We start from the raw sequence: 19412 nt of genomic DNA, 5'->3' as shown, positions 1-19412 counted from the left end.
TTGTGGAAGACATCGTCACTGAATTGCTAATACATGTTACCATCTCCTGCAGAGTTTACAGGTCCTTTCTCTAAAATGCAAAAAGACGATATATTAACGTGGCCTCAGTGTTTTTGCTCCAGGAAGTTAAAGTAGATAGTCAGTGGATCTGGAATTCCTACAGTAGAGTGAAATAAAAGCAAAATTGCCTCTGTCACACATTTATAGATAGGAAGGTAGTTGATGTTAATTTCGTGTTTTTCAGAAGTGCTTCTAGCCTAGAATTATTTTAATATATCTTTTATGGTTTATTATTTAAAAAATAGATTTTATCCATAAGGTGAAAGTGTTAATAATTAAGCTATTATGTTCCTTTCTTTATTTTTTAGTGTAAAGGAAGGATCAATCATTATAAGACAGTTTTAACTTATTCAACTTTTTTGTTGAAATAGATGTTCATTTGGATTTGGAAGAGCGCCTGGCAAAATTTATGAAGACTGAAGAAGCCATTATATATTCATATGGATTTTCCACCATAGCCAGTGCGATTCCTGCTTACTCTAAGAGAGGAGACATCGTATTTGTGTAAGTCAGCTTTACTTGTACTTCCAGTCAGAATTTGAATGTTAACTGTCTCAGAGAATTCTTCCATTGGAAGTTTTCTACATACTATAATAGGAAGTTTTCTTTTTATTTGTAAAGAAATATGCAAAGGGTATGAGACATTTACTCAAGGATGCTTGAAGGTTTTAGTTGTCATCTGCTATTGAGATTTTATTTATTTACATTTAGATGAGGCATACCACCTGCCCTCCCTGTTCAGTTCTGTGGCCTTGTGGTACCCTCTAAGTCCATGTCACGGTCTCACACTGCTCATTCTGCCTGGCAGTCACTTCTCATCACCCATCCACCCCAAACTCAGATCTCTGCTAATCTTGCTTTAGAGTTTATTTAAGGACACAGGAGCCATAAATTGAAAATATCCTTACTGCCCACAGCAGATCCTGGATGCATGATACTGCTGTCACTAGAAATGCAAAGGCTGGCAAGGAGAAGATGTGAACTACCTTTTCAGGCTTTTTTTTTTTTTTTTTTTTTTTTTTCCTTTTAACCATTTCCCCCCAGATATCTGAGCTGTAGCCTTACACACTGGTTTCCTCTCCCCTCAAGTTCTTTGTACATGCAGTCCCCATGCCTGGAATACTGTTCCCTCCTCTTGTCATCTATTTATTTCCTGCTCATTATATTCATAATATCTGCTCAACTTCTCAGAGCAGGTCAAAACCCCTGCCAGAAAGAATTTGATATCCTTATGAATCAATGCACTGACATTCCCACTGCCTGTCCTTCATTCCCCTCAAGCATGAAGAGACATTCTCTCTCCACTCTTCTTTTCTAGTTCTTATAACAGTTAATAATTTTATATCTTTGATTGTTTTCTTCTGTTTGTTGCCGAAAGCCCATTGCTTAGGATCACATTTATCATTTAATAGTATTCATTTAAATATTAGTTCAGTAAATGAATGAACAAAAAAAAGAGGGGTCCGAGTACTTGAATGCTGGAGCCTGGCCTGCCTGGACCCTGCACTGTCCTGCTACCTGCCACTCACCACTGGAGGTGCTGCCTGTGCAGTGGCAGAACCTTCCACTGCACCCGCTACAGAGCTGAGGCTCCCTATGTGACCCAATCCTCACCAGAACCCTTCAGTAACCTGGAGCACCGAGGAAGGCTTAGTTGGGCATTTTAATTAAAATTAAATACTGTGAAAGACTCACCACTGAAAGCCATTGATTTAAACAGTGTTTCTTTGTTTTCCATAAAAGCAGAGTTAGAGATAACTGCGATGTCATCTATTTACCACTTATTCAAGGACCCACTACTAATTCGTTTTTGAGTTAAGTCCAGAAGAAGTGAACTTGTAGCTGCCTTTATCAGATTGAATAAATACTATGTTTTGAGTTTTAACTGGTGGGAAACCTAAGCTACATATCCTATATGTCCTTCCATGCACTATACGTAGTGTCTTTTTTGCTTTCAGGGAATCATTAGACAGTTTATTTTCTTCTACATGATCTATTTTTGACTGATTCATAGAAATATAAATTGTCCATATTGATTGGGTAGTGTGCTATCTCAGTATGTGTATACATTATGTACTGTGTAAATCAATTTAAACTTCTATCCCCTCAAGCACTTATGGTTTCTTTATGGTAAAGACTTAGTGTGCTTTCTTCTAGCTATTGTTTTGAAATATACTGTGCATAATTACTGTGTATAATCACGCCAGAACTTCTTGCTCCTATCTAACTGTAACTTAGTATCCATTGACCAAACTTTCCCCTTCTCTCCCTCCCTGCTGTTTTTTCATCTTGTAGTTGCCATTCTACTCTGAATTTCCCATTCCCAGTGTTTTTAGATTCCACATGAGAGTGAAATCATATATAGTATTTGTCTTTCTCTGCCTGGTTCATTTAATGTAGTTATCTTCATCTCCATCCAGATTGCCACAAATGACAGGATTTCATTTTTTTATGGCTGAATAGTACTTCATTTTCTATGTGACACATTTCTTTTCTTTCTTTTTCTTTCCTTTTATAGTACTAAGGATCAAACCCATACTAGGCAAGTACTTTGCTACTGAACTGCACACAAGCCCTTTTTAATTTTTATTTTCAGATAGTTGCCCAGACTTATCTTATGCTTTCAATCTTCCTGCCTCAGCCTACCAAGAAGGTAGAATCACAAGCATGTGCCACCATACCCAACTGTACCACATTTTAAAAATCCATTTATCAGCTGATGGATATTTAGGTTGTTTCTATCTCTTAGCTGTTGTAAAGTATGCTGCAGTAGACATGGGAGTGCAGGTGTCTCTTCAACAGACTGATTTAATTTCCCTTGGTTAAATAACCAGGAGTGGGATTTGCTGGATCAGGTCTGTTTTAAGTTATTGGCGGGGGGAGGGGGGGATTGAACTCGGGGCACTCAGCCACTGAGCCACATCCCCAGCCCTATTTTGTATTTTATTGAGAGACAGGGTCTTGCTGAGTTGCTTAGCACCTTGCGGTTGCTGAAGCTGGATTTGAACTCAAGATCCTTCAGCCTCCTGAGCTGCTGGGATTATAGGCATGTACCGCCATGCCCAGCTGTTTTTAGGTTTTTGAGGAAACACATGTATTTTCTCCCATTCTGTAAGTTGACTCTTTACTCTTCTTGTTTTCCTTTGCTGTACAGAAGCTTCTAGTTTGATGTGATCCTGTTTGTCTATTGCGTATGTTTTCTGTGCTTTTGAGGCCTTATCTAAAAAATTGTTTAACCATTCAGATATCCTAAAGCATATTCCCTGTTTTGTTCTAATAGTTTCACAGTCTCTGGTCTTTAAATCCTTAATCCATTATAAGTTGGTTTTGTAACTGGTGAGAGATGGAGTTTCACTTTATTCTTCTGCATGTGGATATCCACTTTTTCCTAACACCATTCATTGAAAAGACTATCCTTTCTCTGATGTGTGTTTGTCCAAAATCATTTGACCCTAGAAACATGGGTTTACTTATAGCCTCTCCGTTGTGTTCCACTGGTCTAATATATCTGCTTATACACCAGATACAATGCTATTTTAGTTACTGTAGGTTTGTAGTACATTTTGAACTTAAATAGTATGGTTCTTCCTGCTTTGTTCTTTTGCTCAAGATGGCTTTGTCCATTTGGGGATTTTTGTGGTTCCATATAAATATTTTTTTTCTTGTCTTTAAAGAATGTCTTTGTATTTTTTAGGGATTGCAGTGAATCTATAGATGATTTTAGATTGCATATCCATCTTAATAATATTGATTTTTTTCAGTCCTTGAAAATAGGATGTCTTTCTACTTTGTGGTATCCTCTTTAATTTCATTCACCACTGTTTTATAGTTTTCCTTGTAAAGATCTTTCACCTCTTTGGTTGTTTTGTCTGTGATTTTTGAGTCTTATCCTTTTTTTAGCTAAGGGTTTGTCTATCTTTTCAAAGAGCCACCTATGTGTTTAATTGGTTGTGTGTATGTGTGTGTGTGTGTGTGCTTCACATGTGTGTTTTTCTAGTTTCTTGAGCCATAAGGACCTGCACAGTCTAAAGGACATAGCAAGACTTCAGTGTGTCTTCTCATTAGCACAAGTATATATCACCAATCAGCATGTCCTTCTCTACCTGGTGCTTAGGCAAATCTGGAGTGCCATCTGTGAGCACTGGCCCAGCAGTAGCTGTACTACCCAAGATTGAGGAAGGGGTGGTAAAGACAGTTCTTCAGACACCAAGGCTGACACTTGAACTGGATCACACCAAAGTCTCACAGCTTCAGGGACGTACACAGTCTGGAAGCATGGGGAATGTGCCTCAGGCCCACTTCAGTACTGGCAGTGATGCAGGCCAACACTTTGGCCTATCCCACTGGCACATGGGTCTCCACCTGAGGCAGAGGTGTGTCGCAGTCACTCATCTTTGAGCTCTGGCCTGTGAATGAGGTCTTTGGTTTCTACTTAGCATTGAGTCTTAACATGGCAGGCCTGGCACTCCCACTTCAAAACATTCCTATGCCAGCTTTCATGCCCTCCTCCTCAAGGGGCAGAGGCCGTCTCTGTGCAGCCTGGCTAATGCAGGTCCATAGGTTCAGTTCAGAGGTTTTCCCTGGTGGTAAGGGTAATGGGACTCTTTCTGGTACCGGGTTTCATCATGGTGGGCCTGGTAACTGTGTTTCAAGTCTAAGGTCTAAACTTAATTCCCTGTCTCTCCCCGATGCAGGAAGTTTTTCTCTGCTTGGAGTTAGGGAAGGGGTGATTCTCTGGTAACTCCTTCCTTCCTGCTTTCTTCAGTGTCTTTTCATTTTGTTACACTAAAAGTAAGCCCTGTAGTCTCTCACCTTACCTGGCTTCCGTAGTTCTTGGTGATAATAGTTTAGTTTATGAATAACTGGTAAATTCAGAATCTGGGGAGACAATCGCTGGAAGATCTTACTCAGAGGATCTTGCCATGTTGCTTGGCCTCCAATTCTGCATAATTTTAAATATAATACCTTTGCCTGAAATTCAGTTGAATGCAGGGAAGCTAAAGGTAAAAATGGTGTTTGATAAATTGGTCTTGACAAATCCATCAGGCACAGTGCTTCATTTCCTTTCATTCAGTGAATGGTGATAATGTTTCACACACAGAAAATTTCAGCACAAAGTTTATTCACGAACTTAAGTCTATTCCTTCAATCTGTTGTCTGTGTTCACTTATTTATTTCATATTCCTGTTTTTAGATTAACTAAAATATTGAGGTCATTGCAGGTTTATAAGCACTGAAAAGAAATCAGACTGAGATTTGTGCACTCTACCAAGTCGGTTTTCTCTGGCTGCTTTCAGATATTTTTCTTGATCATTTGTTTTCAGGAATTGGACTATGGTGTGTTTGGGCATCTGTTTATTTGGGTTTACTGTTCCGGGCTTTGCTCAGCTTCTTTAGTCTATAGGTTTAAGCCATTTGTCCAATTTGGGAAGTTTTGAGCCATTATTTCTTTGAGAACCTTTTTATTAGTCCCACCTTTTTTCCCTTTTACCTCTACAACTCCAGTGACACAAATATTCCATCATTTATTATACTCCCACAGATCCCTGAATCTCTGCTCATTCCTTCCTAGCCTATTTTCTTTCTGTTGTGCACCGTGAATCATTTCTATTGGTACATCTTTCCATTCACTGATTCTTTCCTATCCATTCAATAAAGTCTTGTTTTGTTTTTCATTACTAATATCTTCTCAGGATTCTTCTTTATGACTTCTCTTTCTTTACTGAGGCTTCCTGTTATTTCACTTTTTGCAGGCATGTTAATAATTGCTCATTGAAACATTTTTGTGTTGGATATTCTGAGATAATTGTCAGATGATCTTGTTTTCTCCTTCACCTCAGTATTGACATTTGTTTTCCTTCATTCTGTGTAAGTTCTTCTGATTCTTGGTATAAGTAATATTTAATTGGAACCTGAGCATGTCATATTATGCTACTATAGTGTATACCTTCTTTAAACCAACTCTTTCAGTCGGCTTTCTCTGACACTATTCTAACAAGGGAAGGAGTGGGGGACTGCCTCCTTGTTACTGCTGTTAGGGTGTCCCATCCCAGGTTCCTACTTGGCCTCCATTAGCATCTGAAGTGGAAGTTTCTTCATTGCTGCTGGGTGATGAAGACAGTACTGATTTTTCCCTAAATGACGTCTGGCACCACCAAGCAAAAACCAGGAGGGTGCCCCAATACTGAGATGGAATTTTATGCACCCCATGTGGTCTCTGCCAACACCCCAGTGGGGAGGACAGGGTCCTCTTGTTACCAGCTAGCAATGAAAGTCCCAGCTCACTTCTTAGCCTTTTCTGATGGCCCCCGGGAGGGTGTGGGATACTTTGTTATAGCCCCTCAATGGTCAAGTCGAGGTTCCCTTCTCAGTCTCTGCTGGTTTGAGTGAGGTTGGAGCTATAGTTTTTTCCTATAATGTTTGGTCATAGTTAAGTGGTTATTGTTCAGAACCCTTCTGTCCAGCTGGGCTACCACTATTGCTTCTCATGAGAAAATATAGCAGAATAACAGTCACATCAGAGATGACACTGATGGTGAGTTGCACCAATATGTTGTGTATTTCTTAGAAAGAGCAAGCATGTGAGTCATTTGATATGTGCATCCTGATCTCAGAGAGGTTAGAATTTGGCAAGTATGCGCTGCTTAGAATAGATTAAATGTGATAATTGTGTGACAAGGACTTGCAGAGTGAAGAGCAAACAGTGACATGAATGCTCAAACATGTTTTATTTGCTGTGTTCCAGTTAACAATTGGAGATTGGTTAACTCACAAAAGCAAGCATTCCTTTCCTGAGAATGTTGACAAGGCCCTTTAACCCCAATTTGGTGAACCTCTCTCCCTTGCAGAGATAGAGCTGCCTGCTTTGCTATTCAGAAAGGATTACAAGCATCACGTAGTGACATTAAGTTATTTAAGCATAATGATGTAGCTGACCTGGAGCGACTACTAAAAGAACAAGAGATCGAAGATCAAAAGGTATGATTCTTTTGAAGAAAATGATACAGTTCTTTTGTACTTTCTAACCAGCTAAATTATATATGAAATGGTGATTTGTCATTGAAAACTTGCCTGCGGATCACATTTGGATATTAAGTAAGTGTGTTCCTGCCTATTAAATATATTTCGTGTTGGAGAGCCAAGACTGATTGTAATTGCCTTGTCAATGCCATAATTATATACAGCAAAATTAAGGGGGTTGAGGGACAGTTTGCACTTAGTGAGTGGGGGAGATACACACTCTCAACTCTGAAAACTCATTAGGGCATGTATCTAGTGGATTCAAAATAGGTTTATTATATCAGAATAAATCACGTTCCAATTACATGGAGGAAAGAATGCCAGCAGATGTTAATTTATTTATAAACCAAGTAAGACCCTTTCTCCCCATCCCATCCTTACCCTGGAGCGCTAAGCAGCTGCTGCCTGTGGGAAAGGACTGCCCTGTAGTTGGACTGCCTACAACCTGCAGCCCTGTTTTCAGTCCTTTGTCCCTGGAACATGAATAGCCCCTGGTGGTGGTGGTTTGTATTTGCCTCCTTGGTTTCTAATTAGAGAATGGCACAGAGGAAGTATGTTCAAAGCATCACTATTAGGATTATAATTTATTTTTCCCATGATGACAAGAATGGTAAGAGTAGTTCTGGTCTGTGGCTCTGTAGCAGGACATAGTGATAGGTGGACTGTTCTGGGAGCCTGAATGTTGTATCCTTCATCTCAACTATTTCAAGAGGACTTTGCAGGTGTGACTTGACTTATTTATAACTAGAATAACAGGTGAAAATGCACATCATATTCCTCAATTTTGTGTTAATTTCCATTTCCCCAAATATTTGCTTTATTTATTTAGGATTCTGTCATCTTTTTTTAGGATCAGTTTAGATAAATCTACAGGGAAGCTGGGCCCAGTGGCGCACACCTATAATCCCAGACACTTAGGAGGCAGAGGCAGAAGAATCATAAGTTCAAGGCCAGCCTCAGTAGTTTAGTGAGATTCTGTCTCAAAAAACAGACTTTTTTTTTTTTTTTTTTTTAAAGGGCAGTGGGTGTAACTCAGTGGTAAAGTGTCTCTTGGTTCAGTCTCTGGTACTGCAAAATAAACAAAAAAGCTACAGAGAAATTTCTAAACTTGAAGCCATTTCATTGAATTTCTTTCTATAGATTGTAAAAAGATCTCTATTATTCTTATTTAGTAATAACATGCTGGCCACCAGATTGAAAAATACTGCCTTGGAAAGTATGACCAAGAATTCAGTGTATTGTAGATTATTTTGTTTAGCTAATATTGTACAGATTTGGAAGATGTCATATTCATATTCCATGTGTTTTATAAGATTTCTAATCTATGGAAGTTTTTATGAATAATAAAAAATAAAATTTCATAGAAGGATTACTTACACATACTGTGCAAGTGAAAAATACCCTTACTGCAGTATGATTAAGGAAATAGCCTAAAGGATTTAGTTTTTCAAATTATGGCACATCTTTTTAAGCAGTGCCCACATAGGTGTACTGAAACAAAGGATGCTCCTATAACAGTGGGAAGAGTTTAAATTGGCACCTACCTCCTAGAAGGTAAGTGGGCAAATATATTCCACTTAGATATCCCCTTAGATTCCCCTTTGACCCATATGTGGGGTGTCACATTTAGAAAATAATCAGAAATAGTGTTAAAGATTGGTGTTTTTTTTTTTTCCCCAAACAAAAAGCAAAATGAGGGAAACTACTTAAATCCAACATTAGAATAGTTAGATTATTTGTATTATTCCCACAAAGTAGAATGTCTCCATTAAAATCATATTTTAAATAATACTAAATAATCTAGAAATGGTCATAACATATTTTTAAAATCAGTTTCTGAAATTATTGCAATATAATTCTAACTTTGAACAAAGTAGTGGACATATACAAAGAGACAAAAATTATCATTGAGTGATGTAAATAGCTAATTTTTAAGTTCTTTTTTTATATATTTTTTTGTTTCTTAGGGCTCTTACATGAATATTTTAAAATCCTAAGAAAATACTTGTTCTGGAGGTATGGCTCAGTAGAATAACATTTACCTATCATGTACAAGACCCTGTGTTTAATTCCTAGTCCAGCCAAAAAAAAAAAAGGTAAAACAGAACATTTTTTTTTTTTAAGGCAGAATGCCTGCCACCGTGGTGAAATAAAGGTGACCTCTTTTCATCAGTGACTCCTGATAGATCCATATTGCTATCTGAGAAGCATTCTGTTTTGCCTTGACTGAATGACAAGATTGAACAACCTTAGTGATGTATAATTTGCTGAACCTCAACTGCCTAAACTGCCCCCTTAAAGCATTGCTGATACTTGAGTTTCTAACTGTCCAGAGGCAAGAAATGTCTAGAGGCAAGAAACCTTTTGAGTAGGAAGTGAGTTCTAACTCTTATCTGTGGCCACCAGTATTTTTTCATTCAGACACACCTGAAGCATCTACAGATTCTTACCATGTGAAGAATTTATAGTGACCTGCTGTGAGCAGGGTGTTGGGAGATCCATATTATTTGAATAGGCTCTCCATCACCACCCAACCTTCAACATCATTGGACCAAGGTCATAATCGAGTTTTACTTGACCCAGTGACAGGTCAGTGGGAGAGTGAGGAAGGACAAGGGTTTTGCTATACTTTGGTATGTGAGGGAGATCAGAGTTTGTGGTTTTTGTTATAACTTTTGATTGTGGAAAAATTGCCATGCACACAAAAGGAAACAGTTGCATTGCTCTTGGGAGCTGCAGTGTCTCCCATTCCTTTTCCCAACATTGTTACCAGCATCCTGCCATTCTTGTACCATCTGTACCTCTCCCTGCTTGATGATGATGCTGTTCATCATCATCATCTTCATTATGGTTCTTTTTCTTTTAGGCAAAAATTAAAGACATGGAAATGCACAAATCCTAGCCATATGATTTGATCAGTAGTTTTTACCCATGTAACCCAGGAATCAGTGCTTCATCATGATATAAAACATTCTCAAATTTCTCCAGAGTTTCCTTGGGTCCCATCCCAGTCTCTCTGGAGTTGGAGGGTTTCCTTTGTGCTTTAACACAGTTAAAGTGCTGTAAGTATGCGTGAGGTCCCCTAGTCAGTGCTGTGAATGAAAAACACGTCTGAGGAAAAAAAAAAAAAAAAAAAAACAGGATCTCAAACATTGAACTTTAAATTCATTTAGACCATTTTTCTTTTATGAATAAATCTTGTGGGATGAACTTTGTAGGGAGTATTAACAGATTTTTATTTGGAATTACTGAAATTTAAGATGTCTGGTTCTTTTTTTAAGAATCCTCGCAAGGCTCGTGTAACTCGACGTTTCATTGTAGTAGAAGGACTGTATATGAATACTGGAACTATTTGTCCTCTTCCAGAATTGGTAAGCAACGTGTTTATTCATTTTTTAGTATTTATTCATTATAGTATTATTTTAGTAATGGATAGTTTGGCAGATATGCCTTTTGCTTATGACCACATTCAATGTGTGACATCTACACTGCTTTGCACAGTAGGTATCGGATATTTTGATCATTCAAGGGAGGCAGATTACTTAAATGCTAACATTGGGCTTTAAAAAGTAATCAAAACTTAATTGTTTAATAAAGCAACTTTATTGCTGGTTGCAGCGTTGCACACCTGTAATCCCAGCTATTCATGTGACTGAGGCAGGAGAATCACAAGTTCCAGGCCAGCCTAGGAAACTTAGGCCCAGTCCCAAAATAAAATTTTAAAAGGGCTGGGGATATAACCTAGTGGTATAGAGCACTTGTCTAGCATGCACAAGGCACCAGGTTCAATCCATAACACCACAGCACCAATTTTTTTTAAAAGTTCTTTGTTTTAAAACATGTTATTGAGGCACAATTGATGTGTGTGAAATGCACCAACTCTTAGTATACAGTTTGATAATTTTAATAGATTTATATACCTCATCATCACTACCACCACAGCCAAGGTACAGAACATCTCCATCATTCCAGAAAATTCTCTCATGCTTCTTTGTAGTCAGTATCTGTTTCTAGTCCCATGCAACCATTGGTATGCTTTTCATTTCTTTAAATTAGTTTGATCTTTATTGAATTTCATGCAAATTAAATAATATGTATGTTGTAAAATTCAACTTTATAACCTTGAAAGCAATGTACTGTTTTTAGAAACCATGATCATTGAGATTTTCCATATCAAAGTAAAATTCACCTAACATAAAACTGGCATTTTAAAGTATACAGGTCAGGCTAGGAATGCGGCTCAGTGGTAGAGCTCTTGCCCGACATACATTAGGCCCTGGGTTTGACCCCTCCCCCAACACCACCAAAAAAAAAAATTAAGTCTGCAGGTTAATGGCATTTAGAATACTCACCATGTTGTACAACCATCAACTGCATCAAGTTTCAAAACAGTCCATACCTATTAAGCAGTCTACATTCTTCTCTCCCTGACTCCTAGCAACCACCAATCTCCTTTCTGTCTCTATGGATTTACCTAGTCAGAATTCTTTCTATAAATGGCATTATACAACATGAGACCTTTTAAATATGGCTGACTTCATTCACTACTATGTTTTCAAAGTTCACATACATTTTACTGCTATGTGTCATATACTTGATTCCTTTTTAATGCTAATCTTTCATTGTGTGAATATATACCACATTGAATCTGTTCATCTTTTAATGACTGTGGGTTTTTTCCTATCTTTTGTCTATTATGAGTAGGGCTGCCATAAGCAGGATCTTAGGATAAACTGTTTGATTTCCTGAGGAACTGTCACACTGTTTTCCACAGTGACTGCACCATTTTACGTTCCCATCAGCAGTGTTCTGATTCTCCACATTTTTACCACCACTTATTTTCTAGGTTGATTTGTTTCTTTTCTTAGCCATGGTAGTATGAAGTAGTACCTCATGTGGTTTTGATTTGCATTTTCCAAAAGACTAATGTGTTGAGCCTGTTGTCAGGTACTTATGGGCCATTTTTGTTTATCTTCTTTGGAGAAATATCTGTTCAAATGCTTTGCCCATTTTTTGTTTGGGTTGTCTTTTTGTTATTAAATTATAAGAGCTCTTTTTTATGTTCTGGGTACTAGCCCTTATCATATATATTGTTTACATATATCTTCTCCCATTATATGAAGTTTTGCTTTACTTTTTGATATTGTCTTTTGATGCACAAAATTTTTAATTTTGATGTGGTACAAGTTAGCTGTTTTGTGTCATATCTAAAAATTTTTTGTCTAATCAAAAGCCATGTAGGTGTACTCCTTTTTTCCTTTGAAGAATTTATAGTTTTCACTCATATTTTTAAACCAGTGGTTTATTTTGAGTTAATTTTTTATATGCTATGCTGTAGTGATCCAACTTTATTCCTTTGCATGTGGTTATCTAGTTATTTGTCTTGTTCGTTGAAGACTAGTTGTTTCCCATGAAATGGTTTTGGCATTATTGTGAAAAATCAATTGATCAAAGATTCATAAGTTTATTTCTAGACTCTCAATTTTATTACATTCATCTATATGTCCATTCTTTTGTAGCTATCTCAACTTTTGTAGCTTTAAAATAAGTTTTGAAAGATTGTTTTAGCTATTTGGGGCCTCTTGAAAGTCCATTTGAATTTTAGGATAAGTTTTTCCATTTCTGTAAAATGATGCCGTGGGATTTTGATAGGGATTGCATGAATATGTAGATTACTTTGGAACATGTTGCCATCTTAAGGATATTAAGTCTTTGATCTGTGAGATATATTTCCATTTATTTAGCTCTTTTATAATTTCTTTGATTAATGTTTTGTAGTTTTCAGTGAGTAAGCCTTGCTCCTCTTTCATTAAATTTACCACTGAGTGTTTGATTCTTTTTGATTCTATTATAAATGTGATTTTTTTTTTTGGATTATTTACTGCATGCTTGTGGAATTACAACTGATTGTACATATTAATGGAGTAACATGATATTTCTATACATGTATGCATTGTATAATGTTTTTGTTTTGTGGATCTAATTCAGTATGTAATATGTCATGTTTGGAGAGAGAGTTTTATTTCTTCCTTCAATTTGGATTCCCCTGCCCTTTTTTCCCCTTGCTGATTCTGGCTAGAATTCCCACCATGATATTGACTGGTAGTGTTGAAAGTGGACACCCTTGTTTTGTTCCTAATCTGGGAGGAGAAGCTTTCACTCTTTCACTATTGAGAATGATAACTATTTTTCATAAGTACCCTTTATCAAGTTGACGAAGTTCTTTCCTATTCCTAATCTGCTGAGTGTGTTTATCATGAGAAGTTGTTGGATTTTGTAAAATGCATTTTCTGCATTAACTTGTCACGTGTTTTTTTCCTTTATTCTGTTAATGTGGTGTTTTACTTGCATTTGAATTCAAAATAAAGGCTTTACATATTATTTATATATTATTATTATTATTATTACTATGTAAGTTTTCATTACTTCTTCTGAGAATATAGCTCACTTCTGCGTTGTAGAGCACAAGAAATGTATTTTTCTTCTCCCTATTTCGTGAGAGTATCAAAGACTGATAGGATAATGTGGGGGAGGTGATGGGCCAAAAGGTACTAAAACTGTATGTTACATGGGTACAATCATAAGGTATTGCTGATGAACAAATATACAGTGAAACAAAAATATGAGAACAGACCAAGTATGTGTAAGTACTGATCATGAAAAGATTACATGATGCAACTAATGTTTGATCCTGAGTTTCCTGTTAGTAAGTTTAGCTGATTTCTCTTTTTCTGTGCTAGCACTGTGATATTATTAAATGTTTTCTAAAATATGATTTTTAGAAACTATAAAATATCTCATTCATATTAAAGAATGGGAAAGAGCAGTGTTGAGAAGATATAATTCTCCCCAAATTAGTTTATTCATTGTTGATGGACATCTTGCCCCTTCAACTCCCCCTCCCGTGTTTAACATTGGTTAGCAAGAATAGCCAGTAAAATTTCAACAATGAAAAACAAATTATCAAAAACTTGTCATATGGGGCACCAAAACAGCTTATATATTTTATGTATTATTTCTGTAGCTTCAGCTGAAAAATGGTCTTAGTAATTAAACTTATAATTAGAAGTGTGATTCTGACCCAAGAACAGATACATAAGTCAGAGGAAGACTTTAGGACTACTGTTCATGTCATATACATAAAAATGTAGTAGCTGATTGTTATATTTAATTCAGTCATGAAACTGATTATATTCAAAGTATATGGGTAAATTAATTATACATTAGAGAATAAATATCTGTAGACAAACATGCATATATCAGCTTCTAATGGATTATTAGATTGTGTTCTTTTAAACCAGTGAAATAGTTAGAAAAGATACAGATTAATACCCACCTAAGCCTGAAAATAAAGAGAAAAACATTTTGACTAATGAACCATATTAATGAAAACAAGATTCCAAATTAAAGCCACCAAGGGAGGAATATCTACATTTCCCCAGGAGTTTATATGTACAATCAGACACTGGTCATCTATAACAGATGGCTTACATGCCTTGTCTGTACATATAACTTTTAACATTTACTTTTTTAAAATTTCGTATTGTGCTGTCTTTTTTATTGAGTTAAATTGGATCATTTTAGAGATCTAAAGTACACTCAGTTCTCATTCACCATAGTTATGTTCTACCAAGTATTGCTGCAAACGCTGACATGGGAATGCTAAGCTATGCTATTGAGGCAAATAAGGGTTAAGATTAGGTTTCTGTGAGCCTCTAGTCACAACATTTTTGTCACACTTAAAACACCTTGTTTTAAGTTCGTTTCTGCGTAAAGCCATCATGTTTAATACATAATACATATTGTTTACTCATTCTTCCTGAACCTATAGCCAACAGCCCTTAAAATTCATGCCTGAAAGAAGCTTCTCTGACACAGGTTTTCTCAAGGTACTTCATAGTCTTCTTGGCACTTTAATCCTACAACTAGGAGCCATTTTAAATATCAGAATCACCAAGAGAATCACCAAAACAAGAAAAGTGTGGCAATAAGTAATGACCATGAAAAGGGTACTTGTTAACAGTATCTGAGCTGAAACAATGACTTATTCAACTTTAGCTAAGAACACGAGTGTCAGATAACTTGAATTCTTCACCACAACACTACACATGCCCGTCTTCTGACACTGTATATGTAAATTTTTTTTTATTGGTTGTTCAAAACCTTACAAAGCTCTTGACATATCATATTTCAAACATTAGTTTCAAGTGAGTTCTGAACTCCCATTTTTACCCCAAATACAAATTGCAGAATCACATCGGTTACACATTCACATTTTTACATAATGCCATACTAGTGACTGTTGTATTCTGCTACCTTTCCTATCCTCTACTATCCCCCTCCCCACCATCTTCTCTTTCTATCCCATCTACTGTAATTCATTTCTCTCCTTATTTTTCTTCCAATTCCCCTCACAACCTCTTTTATGTAGTTTTTTATAACAATGAGGGTCTCTTTCCATTTCCATGCAATTCCCCTTTTCTCTCTCTTTCCCTCCCATCTCGTGCCTCTGTTTAATGTCAATCTTTTCTTCCTGCTCTTCCTCCCTGCTCTATTCTTAGTTGCTCTCATTATATCAAAGAAGACATTTGGTATTTGTTTTTTAGGGATTGGCTAGCTTCACTAAGCATAATCTGCTCTAGTGCCATCCATTTCCCTGCAAATTCCATGATTTTGTCATTTTTTACTCCATAGTGTATAAATGCCACATTTTTTAATCCATTCATCCATTGAAGGGCATCTGGATTGGTTCCACAGTCTAGCTATTGTGAATTGTGCTGCTATGAACATCGATGTGGCAGTATCCCTGTAGTACGCTCTTTTAAGGTCTTCAGGGAATAGACCAAGAAGGGCAATAACTGGGTCAAATGGTGGTTCCATTCCTAGCTTTCCCAGGAATCTCCATACTGCTTTCCAAATTGGCCGAACCAATTTGCAGTCCCACCAGCAATGTACAAGAGTACCCTTTTCCCCACATCCTCTCCAGCACTTGTTGTTGTTTGACTTCATAATGGCTGCCAATCTTACTGAAGTAAGATGGTATCTTAGGGTAGTTTTGATTTGCATTTCTCTGACTGCTAGAGATGGTGAGCATTTTTTCATGTATTTGTTGATTGATTGTATGTCCTCCTCTGAGAAGTGTCTGTTCAGGTCCTTGGCCCATTTGTTGATTGGGTTATTTGTTGTCTTATTGTCTAATTTTTTGAGTTCTTTGTAAACCCTGGATATTAAGGCTCTATCTGAAGTGTGAGGGGTAAAAATTTGTTCCCATGATGTAGCTCCCGATTTACTTCTCTTATTGTTTCTCTTGCTGTGAAAAAACTTTTTAGTTTAAGTAAGTCCCATTTGTTGATTCTTGCTATTAACTCTTGTGCTATGGGTGTCCTGTTAAGGAATTTGGAGCCTGATCCCACGATATGTAGATCGTAGCCAACTTTTTCTTCTATCATACGCAGAGTCTCTGATTTGATATCAAGGTCCTTGATCCATTTTGAGCTAATTTTTGTGCATGGTGAGAGGAGGGGATTCAGTTTCATTTTGTTGCATATGGATTTCCAGTTTTCCCAACACCATTTGTTGAAGATGCTATCCTTCCTCCATTGCATGCTTTTAGCCCCTTTATCGAATATAAGATAGTTGTAACTTTGTGGATTAGTCTCTGTATCCTCTATTCTGTACCATTGGTCCACCCGCCTGTTTTGGTACCAGTACCATGCTGTTTTTGTTACTGTTGCTCTGTAGTGTAGTTTGAAATCTGGTATTGCTATACCACCTGATTCACACTTCCTGCTTAGAATTGCTTTTGCTATTCTGGGTCTTTTATTTTTCCATATGAATTTCATGATTGCTTTATCTATTTCTACAAGCAATGCCATTGGAATTTTGATTGGCATTGCATTAAACCTATAGAGAACTTTTGGTAATATCGCCATTTTGATGATGTTAGTTCTGCCTATCCATGAACAGGGTATATCTTTCCATTTTCTAAGATCTTCTTCTACTTCTCTTTTTAGGGTTCTGTAGTTTTCATTGTATAAATCTTTCACCTCTTTTGTTAGGTTGATTCCCAAGTATTTTATTTTTTTTGAGGATATTGTGAATGGAGTGGTTTTCCTTATTTCCATTTCAGAGGTTTTGTTGCTGATATACAGAAATGCCTTTGATTTGTGCGTGTTGATTTTATATCCTGCCACTTTGCTGAATTCATTTATTAGTGACACACACGATTTGAACAGACCAATATCAATGGATGAAATTGAAGAGGTAATCAAAAGACTACCAACCAAGAAAAGCCCAGGACCAGATGGGTATACAGCGGAGTTTTACAAGACCTTTAAAGAAGAATTAATACCAATACTTTTCAAGTTATTCCAGGAAATACAAAAAGAGGGAGTTCTTCCAAATTCATTCTATGAGGCCAACATCACATTGATTCCGAAACCAGACAAAGACACATCAAAGAAAGAAAACTACAGACCAATATCTCTGATGAACCTAGATGCAAAAATCCTCAATAAAATTCTGGTGAATCGGATACAAAGGCACATCAAAAAAATTGTGCACCATGATCAAGTAGGATTCATCCCTGGGATGCAGGGATGGTTCAATATACGGAAATCAATAAATGTTATTCACCATATCAATAGACTTATCGATATCAATAGACTTCTTATCAATATCAATAGACTTCATATCAATATCAATAGACTTCTTATCTTTAAGAACCATATGATCATCTCGATAGACGCAGAAAAAGCATTCGACAAAGTACAGCATCCCTTTATGTTCAAAACATTAGAAAAACTAGGGATAACAGGAACTTACCTTGATATTGTAAAAGCTATCTACGCTAAGCCCCAGGCTAGCATCATTCTGAACGGAGAAAAATTGAAGGCATTCCCCCTAAAATCAGGAACAAGACAGGGATGCCCTCTATCACCACTTCTATTCAATATAGTTCTCGAAACACTGGCCAGAGCAATTAGACAAACGAAAGAAATTAAAGGCATAAAAATTGGAAAGGAAGAACTTAAATTATCACTATTTGCAGATGACATGATTCTATACCTAGAAGACCCAAAAGGGTCTACAAAAAAACTGTATATGTAAATTTTAACAGGTGAATTTGCAAATACAGGATTCACAAATATTGAGTCAACTGTGCTTACATTTTCAGGTTTAATTTTTTTCATTGAAATATACTCTATTTGCTGCTAATCATTAGTATTTTAAAGTGGATTTTATTTAACACCTAGGTTAAATTAAAATATAAATACAAAGCAAGAATCTTTTTGGAAGAAAGTCTTTCATTTGGAGTCCTTGGGGAGCATGGCCGAGGAGTCACTGAGCACTATGGAATCAGTGTAAGTTCTCCATTTGGGGGAAATTCCCCTCCTATAGGAAACATATGGCTCTATTGTGCTGGGTTTTCATAGACATAAGACAGTGCTTCTCATCCCTGTGGAGGGATGAGAGTATGGTCTCTGTCTTCTCACTGAGCCCACAGTGGGTTTGGTCATTCTGGCCAGGGGACCCCATCTTCCCTCTGGAAGTGGGAGTGTGTGATCTTGACTTTTCATGTCTCTTTCTAGAATCAGTTAAAGTTTGCAATGCATTTACGAAAATCATTAAAAATTGCCTTAGAAGTCCTTTTAAAAGTTTATGATAGTAGTAAAAGGATTTGTCTGGATTTGTTGCAAAGAAGTGATGAGGGCAGGTACTATGGGGCCATAGATAAAACCGGGTTGTTCTTGAGTTGGTAATGATTATATCTGGGTATAGGCATTCTTCATTCTATTCTATTTTTGTATTTGCTTGAAACTTTTCATAACAAAAGACCTTAACTCAAGGACCAGGAATGCAACTCAGCAGTAGAGTGCCCCTGGGTTCAATTCCAAGTACCACAAAAAATAAATTTTTAAAAAAGGAAGAACTTAATTGAACTTCTGCTATGTACCCAAAAAGGAACTTGATGCTAGGTGATGGAGCAAAAGAAGAGAGAGCAAAAGTACAAGATCAGAAGATGTAGGAACTTAGAGGCCCACAAGGTAGCTAGTTAGGTTTATCACTGCCCAGTTGGTCTGCTTTAGTCAGAAATTCTATTGCCATGATATTTGGAGTTTTGGAGTAATTTCTCAAAAAAAAAAAAAAAAAAAAAGATTTAATTTTTTCTGGGGTAAAGGCCAGTTAGCCCACTGTTTTAGCAGTGGAAAAAGCTTATTTTGTAAACTATATTTTTAACATTAAACAGCTTCAGATTTCATCTTTTAATTTACTTTTCCACTTTGAGCTAAGTGTGAATGCATGATGAAATAGCAGAAAAGTGTAAAATG

The 19412-nt window shown here is 36.7% G+C and overlaps 1 protein-coding gene across 1 annotated transcript in view; it reads left to right on the top strand.

Moving 5' to 3' along the window:
* LOC144251957 (serine palmitoyltransferase 1-like) overlaps positions 1-18796 on the top strand; it is a gene marked incomplete at its 3' end in the record, with an annotated part of 43663 nt that extends 24867 nt beyond the window's left edge. The window contains exons 6-10 of the mRNA XM_077794571.1: positions 432-564; positions 6909-7038; positions 10362-10451; positions 18336-18443; positions 18672-18796. Coding sequence (XP_077650697.1) covers positions 432-564; positions 6909-7038; positions 10362-10451; positions 18336-18443; positions 18672-18796 — 586 coding nt within the window. The remainder of the gene's footprint in view (positions 1-431; positions 565-6908; positions 7039-10361; positions 10452-18335; positions 18444-18671) is intronic.
* Between the last annotated feature and the right edge of the window lie 616 nt (positions 18797-19412).

This window comes from Urocitellus parryii, unplaced genomic scaffold (genome assembly GCF_045843805.1).
Source record: "Urocitellus parryii isolate mUroPar1 unplaced genomic scaffold, mUroPar1.hap1 Scaffold_3250, whole genome shotgun sequence".
NCBI classification, from domain to species: Eukaryota; Metazoa; Chordata; class Mammalia; order Rodentia; family Sciuridae; genus Urocitellus; species Urocitellus parryii.
Note: the sequence above shows the minus strand (reverse complement) of the source record. Positions and strands in the feature narration are given on the sequence as shown.